Genomic DNA, 7,232 nt, shown 5'->3' on the forward strand with positions numbered 1-7,232 from the left:
TATATAAAAGAGAAAATTGATTATTAATGTGTCGCTTTCATGACACATCTTTCCAACCAAAACTGAATATTTGGTGATATGGTTGGATATTTGTAGTTTATATTTTAATAGAATTAATTTGCAATCACATGAATTGGAACACCCACACATAGATATATTATTATATGAAGCTTTGAACTACATTTGATTAAATTGAATGAGATAGCAGCATGTTGTGATGAACTTGAAAAGCATGATGGTTTGTGTTGTGAGCGCCCGGTAATCATCTTATAAATCTAGTAACTAGTAAAAAATAAGAAAAGAGCGTTACTTATTTAATGCAGTTCAGCGTTTAAATGCATTCATAAAAAATGCGGTGGCATTTTTGAAATTATTTTGATTTACGAATGGCAGTTATTTTGAAAAGAGCTTCCATTTACAAATGCGGCTAAAAGTAATAGCTGCATTTGTAAATCGAAGCACTTGATTTACAAATGCGGTTATTCAAATAGCCGCATTTGTAAATTAAAAAGCTTGCTTTACAAATGCGATTTTTACGTTTAGCCGGATTTGTAAATGGTTTTTACCCTAAAAATTTTGCGCGCTCAACAGTTTCGTTCATTCTCTGTTTGCGCTCATATCTGTTCTTCGTTTTCTCTAGTTGCGAAGTTATGCATTTTCGAAGGTACGTAATTGCATTGCCCCTCATTCTCTTGTTTCCATTACCCTAACAACTGCATTGAACTCCAATCACTACAAAAAAAAGTGTATATTGTGGCGGTTATTTCCGTATAAACTGACGTTTATAACCGCCACAATATACGTTTGTGGCGGTTTCCCAAACCGCCATAGAACTGGCCGCCTCAAAGTTTAATGTGGCGGTTTTACACTACCCGCCGCAACACCCGCCACTTTAAACATAGTGTAAGTAGTGACGATTTTTATAGGTAAATAATGTCAGTTATAATTGTCGCAATTTACATCCATTGAAAAAAATTCTGACGCCATATTATACATAAGTAATGACGTTTTTAACTGACGTAATTTTAATTCTGAATAAATAAAATTTAACCACCACTTTTTATAATCTGTTTTATACAATTATAAAATTTAACCACTTTTTTATAATATTTTTTATAATCTGTTTTATACAATTATAAAATTTAACCACTATTTTTTCATAATAAAATAAAATAATGTATAAAGTTATAATCATCCATTCATTTCATTGAAAATTAAAACACACATAATAATGTTAAAGAGTTTATATGTAATTGAAAATTAAAGGACACATAATAATGTTCAAGAGTTTATACACATAATAATGTTCAAGAGTTTATATGTAATTGAAAATTAAAACAAATTAAAAGTTCATACATCCCTAATCAAGTTTAAAATTACAACGCATAATTATTTGAAATTTGGGCATGATGATATAGTTTCAAGCAATCTCATTCTTCAGTTGTAGCACTTGCGGCACTCAGGTCGACAGAAAGATCAAGAATTTGAAACAAAAGACAAAAGTGATGCTAATCAAGACAAGAAAACAAATCCAGACTTTATGACCTTTTCCTTCTTGAATATGATATTTTATTTATGCAACATTATATTTGGAGCTTAAATGTTTTTGTGCATGCAGATGCAGAATTCCAAGATCGTTTTTATCAGGTCCTCTAAAGGTATAGAAATTCTATGTTATATGAGGTAACACTATACATGCTTTTTAGGTCAAATCTACAAGTGCAGGTACCATTCTATATTCTGGTTAAAATTTAGCTTTATTTTTTAAAATGCAATACCATAAATAAGGAGTAAAAACAATGAAATCAGTGTTAAATTCCAAGCACAAGCTTTTTTGTGTAAATGAAAGATACCTTTTATCAAAAGAAAGTAAAAATTACAAGTTTAGTCAATTAGAAATAAAGATCTATCAATTTCTTGGCCTAGTCGTTTTGCTATACCAATTTTTTATTTATTTCTTATTCTCAAACCTGTAATTGTCATAGTATGCGATTAGATATGTAATGTGAATTGCATATTAAGTGAAAAGATACAAACCTTTCCAGTGATTTTACTGTACATCCCGACCACGTCTTTAACTGTGATTTCAAAGTGTGTGGTAGGATCATAACTCTGCAAGGATTTAATTTCATATTATTACAATTAAAAAAAATACAAGGAAAGAAATTCCATCTAAATGTTGAAAAAGAAGTGTAATAAGATTTCATACTTATCATGAAGGACACCAGGGAAAACCGTTGGATTCTAATTGTAAATTTACAGAACATGAGATGTTCATTACTTTATTTAAACCAAAATAACATTTGATTCTTTTTTTTTTTTTGCAACATGTCCTGACCATATTCATCAGTGATAGACTTTTGGATATTTACGAAAGTTAAATAAAACAAGCAACTTTGTAATGTGTTTGTATGACTATACTCTAGATAACCCAATCAAGTGCCGTAATGGTTTGGAAATAAGAAACAACCAAAGAAAATAAAATATGTTTGTGAGAGATTCTACTTAATACTTACAGTAGAGATGAAACAACCATCAACCTCATGATCATTGCAGGGTTCAAACCTGTCATACATGTCATAGAATTTCTCATTTACAGATCCAAGAAGGTCAATACCAGGCTTCAAATCCTCCTCAGGTTGGTCGGTCTCTGCTTCTGTTGTAACAAAAGCGATAAATTTTCCTTTGGGTGCTACATTATGAACATAAGAGTAGCAGAAGAGATACCTGCAATAACGAGGTACATGAGCAAACATAGCCAATAAAGTAGGAAAAAATAATCTTCACAGGTAAGAACTAATTTGAATTAACTTCTCATCAAGTACACCCAAACTCTTTCATATAACTTCTGAATAAGCGCCTATAAACTTAACAGAAATTTGCCTTCCAGTACTAAAAAAGTATAATAGAAGAGTTTTAAGTAAAACTCTCACGACTTAGGAGCTAATCCAAACTAGAACTACATTCTACTCACTAATTTTAAAATTTCTAAGTTGTAACTAGAAACTGAATGAACCAAACTAATGGATAATGCATTGTTAGTCGGTAGTTTTTCCCATTGGTGTAGGAAACTATATTTTTTTCTTTTGCTTTTATGATTTTTAAAATGGAATTTTGAATTGAATTTTCCATTTCATAACATATTGTGCAGTATAACAAAACAATATCTGTGAGTTACAAATACTTTGTGCTGAGTGAGAGTCATGGGTTTGTGGAATAGGATGGCTCATAATACATATTGCACGTGAAACCTTTCCAACCTTATGAACCTGTTGAATGAATTAAGTAGTGTCAGATGGAGTGGAGGAGATCACACTTTGCTGCAATTCATGTTTTCAAACTTCAGACATTCATGTAAAGTTTGTCCAGTAACTAAATAGAACACTTGAGAAAACTTAGCTCACAGTCCTTGTTATCATAGAAATCTAACCTTATCAGATAAATATGATGGATCACACACAACTTTCTTGCATTTGGCTGTTTCTCCTTTTGAAGGCACACCATTGGCTTTCCCATTTTCGTCAAATTCTACCTGTGTACAACAAGGAACTTGAGAGTACTTTTGATTATATTGGTTAAGGAGCATTTAGTATACATTCAAATAGAGGCTTATAGATACTTAAAAAGTAAGTCTAATTGATTTTTCTATTTTAATATAATGTTTGTGATTAAATACTCTCAACTTTTGTTTCCTTAACCCATATTTGAAGAGTACTGAATAGCATTTTGCTCTGTATATCGTGGATTCTTCTATTTAGCACGTCTCAGGAGTTGAGCAACACAAACTAAGGTAATGATCAAGTTACAAAAACTGAAAGAGAACAGAATAACTAGTAAGGACAAAATTAACTATTTTAAAATGACTCCCAAAAAAACTTCAAAGTTAAAATAAAAGCTCTTGATACAAATTTCACAAGTAATTATAGAGCAATTGGTTTATCATACAGAAAATAAATAAAAGAATAGACAACTAAATGTGTATATACCTATATTAAGAAAGCAAAAAGTATATCTTCTCCCATATGCGTATTGTCTCCCTAATTAAAGAAAGAAAAATGAATTCAGACCAATGCATTTACCTCTATTACTGCAGAGGATGATTTCGGCCTTCACGTTATGAAATAATTCTGCGTCGTACCTCAGTAAAATTCACTTTTGTGATGATTTTCTTTGATCAAATGAATCAGTTCTTTGAAAGGATTGTTATTACCTTGGGTGAAGGCTATTCTTCACAACTTTCTGACCATACTTCCTCCATTTGTAACCATCATCAAGCAGATCCACATCACTTCTTGTCTGGAAACAAAATCGTGGTTCTCTCAGCTTCATCCTTACTTTCACCTTGTTCTTCTCTGACCCTGAACTTCTCCACCTACCATAACATGAACACAGTAACATTTTTTTATGAGGAAAAAAAACTGAATAAATTGCTATACAAAGTTAAACGACTTTTTTTATTCTAAATCACTTCAAAGCAAGATTAATTAACCTTAAACTATACAAAGTTAAAAATAAAATTAAGAACAATCAAATCAGAGAACACTAAATGAATCGAACTCAAAAAGAATGTGAACAAACCTGAACAAATTTTTCTGCGGAGGCGCCGATGGTAGCAATTTCGGAAAATCGAAATGATTTCGTACAGCTTCGAGCGTTTAGGGTTCGTGACTATGAAGAGCGTTTGAGCGTTTAGGGTTCATGACTATGAGGAGCGTTTAGCATTTAGGGTTCATGACGGTGAAGAGCGTTTAGCGTTTAGGGTTCGGGACTGTGAAGTGTGTTTAGGGTTTCGAGTTTAGGCACAGAGGGAGAGGTTTGAGCGTGAGAGCAATTTGAGCGTGAAAGCGTTTAGGGTTTATTTTGCAAACGTTGAAAGATGTTCGTGAGGAGAGGACTTCGAACCAGATTTTCAAAAATATTTTGGTTACCAAAATCATTTTAAAAAATAATTGAAAAGAGAAGGAAAAATTGTTTTTATTTTGAAGGATAATTGTGGCGGTTGAAAATGACATATTTTGAAAGGTAATTGTGGCGGTTGAAAATGACATATTTTGAAAGATAATTGTGGCGGTTAGTCAAATGACGTATTATACTGAAATTTGTGGCGGTTATTAATAATTGACATATTAAAACCGCCACTTTTTACACGATTTTTTGTAGTGAATGACTTTCGCTTTCCATATTGCTTTCGTTTTTAATGGGTTTCGCTCTGCATTTTGAAGGTGTATTGTTCCATTGCTTCCGCCGCTGTCGCATTTCGCTCTCACCGCTCCGCCACTACTTTCGCCGCCGCACTCGCCGCCGCTGCCGTGTTTCCTCTTCTCTCCTTCCACTCTTCACCAACAACGTGTCCCTAAAACCCCAGCTCATTCAAAAGAATATACAAATGCGGCTATTTCAAATAACCGCATTCATAAATCGCATTTACAAATACGGCTTATAACCGCATTTGTATTTCTCTGATTTACAACTGCGTGCTGATCAAATGCGGCTCTATAGCCGCATTTGTAAATATAAAATAAGCGCATTTGATTAGCATTTCTGCGCTAGTGTATGAGATAAATAGGTTAATAATATTTTATCAAAAACAGTTGATAAATAAAATAACATACTACTAAACACTATAAATAACATGTTACAAGGTAAGACACACTTTTATCAATACATAGTTTACTTCAATAAATTTTACTTAATTGTCAGAAAAAACTGTATATATTAATTTCCAACAAAACATCAAATAATTAATACTAGAAGAAACAACCCAACATAAAAAAAAAAACGATATGAGAATTAAAAAAAAAACAAGATGAGAATTAAAAAAAACGATGAATAAAAGACAATTACTCCAACTAATATCAGATATTATTTAGTTGTTATTAATCTATAAAAGGATATTTACTTTTATAAATTTAGCCTCATATAATAGATAAAAGAACAAGTAATTGAATTGAATATTCCTGTTGTAAAAGGGTTCCTTGATTAAGGATATAAATGTAAAAGCAACACAGTAATTAAGTGTCTTCTTGTCACTGTGGAACACCAAAGACCTAACCAGTGCCACCACGATTTCAATTAGTCACTATTTTGGACCTTTCCTGCTATGCATCGTTGTCATTTTGACAAGCACCAGTGATACCATTGCTTGCACTGTCTTCTTCATATGAAAGAATGGAGAATTTATGTGAACAATGCCAATATATGCATATGATGCACTTTACGACATTTCAAGTTTACGTGTCATATTTTTACGTGTCATATAAAATTCTTTCATATGTCAAAATGAAGTTCATCACAAAAATTATGATAACAAAATATAAAATCTTTTTTATTCGAAATTCTACCATGTAATTGTGACACTTCATAGGACCTTTATTTTCTTAATTTCACACGGTGAAAGCCTTTTTAAGATCATTTTTTTATTTACTCGAAATAGAAATGTAAGCATAAGATTTGAAAATATTTGGTTTTAATATTAAGTTGATGTGAAAAAACATGTAATCAATATGTGTTTGCTAGAGCAAATATTTTCATTGTAATAGAAGCTATTAATTTTACAGTTGATTAATTGACGTTAAGGTGGTATTTTTTCTTTTATATGATTCTAATAATTGGTATAGTAATATGAAAATTTTAAACTATTTTCGTAATGGTTTTATTGTTTTTATCTATCTATATATATATGAAGGGTAATTATTTTTTCGACACGTTGGGTCTTATTTATGGTCACTAGATTATAATTAATGTTTATAATATATGTTAATAATTATGTTGTATTGTAATTCAAATTTAGTGTTAAACATTCTGTTAAAATGTAAACATAATATTATAGTTAGAGTATTCTTTCATATATTGTAGTGATGTATTTTTTGTATGAATGAGAAAATCTCTTATTCAACATCCTTTCTGTATATGTGTTCTATTTTGTTATTCCTAACAAATTGGTACAAGAGATTGTGTAGGAGAGGGACTCATGAGAGTGAGACAGCATCATAGTTAGTAAGTTGAAGTATGTGATATTTTGTATATCCCTACATACAATGAAGAATAATTTGTTTTGTATGGGATAATTGTTAGCAAAGGGCTACATTATGGCTATCTAGCAAATCACATTGAAATCTATGATTTCAAGCAAAGACCACTATTGGACCTTTAAAATCAATTTAGATACTACTGCAATATAATATCACCACTAGCATTGAGAAAGAAAGTTGGTTATGGCATTACAAATATGA

General features: G+C 31.2%; 1 protein-coding gene across 8 annotated transcripts; it reads right to left on the reverse strand.

Moving 5' to 3' along the window:
* Positions 1-1,229: 1,229 nt before the first annotated feature.
* LOC137819408 (guanosine nucleotide diphosphate dissociation inhibitor 2) lies at positions 1,230-4,677 on the reverse strand. Of its 8 annotated transcripts, none has more exons than XR_016516141.1 (6): positions 4,579-4,677; positions 3,987-4,372; positions 3,431-3,532; positions 3,185-3,320; positions 2,517-2,727; positions 1,230-2,112 (listed from the first exon to the last, which is right to left on the reverse strand). XR_016516141.1 is itself a non-coding variant. In XM_068623253.2 (6 exons), exons 4-6 carry the CDS (start codon positions 3,514-3,516, stop codon positions 1,993-1,995), a joined length of 417 nt encoding a protein of 138 aa, XP_068479354.1. In that variant the 5' UTR covers positions 3,517-3,532; positions 3,987-4,037; positions 4,211-4,372; positions 4,579-4,677; the 3' UTR covers positions 1,230-1,992. The 8 variants fall into 8 exon arrangements, 5 of the variants coding, with proteins under 5 accessions (XP_068479354.1, XP_068479353.1, XP_068479351.1 ...); XM_068623253.2 differs by lacking the exon at positions 3,185-3,320 and having other exon boundaries at positions 3,987-4,037; positions 4,211-4,372; XM_068623252.2 differs by lacking the exon at positions 3,185-3,320 and having other exon boundaries at positions 4,080-4,127; positions 4,211-4,372.
* Positions 4,678-7,232: the final 2,555 nt, after the last annotated feature.

Source organism: Phaseolus vulgaris, chromosome 10, assembly GCF_051622355.1.
Source record: "Phaseolus vulgaris cultivar YP4 chromosome 10, ASM5162235v1, whole genome shotgun sequence".
In the NCBI taxonomy this organism is placed as follows: domain Eukaryota; kingdom Viridiplantae; phylum Streptophyta; class Magnoliopsida; order Fabales; family Fabaceae; genus Phaseolus; species Phaseolus vulgaris.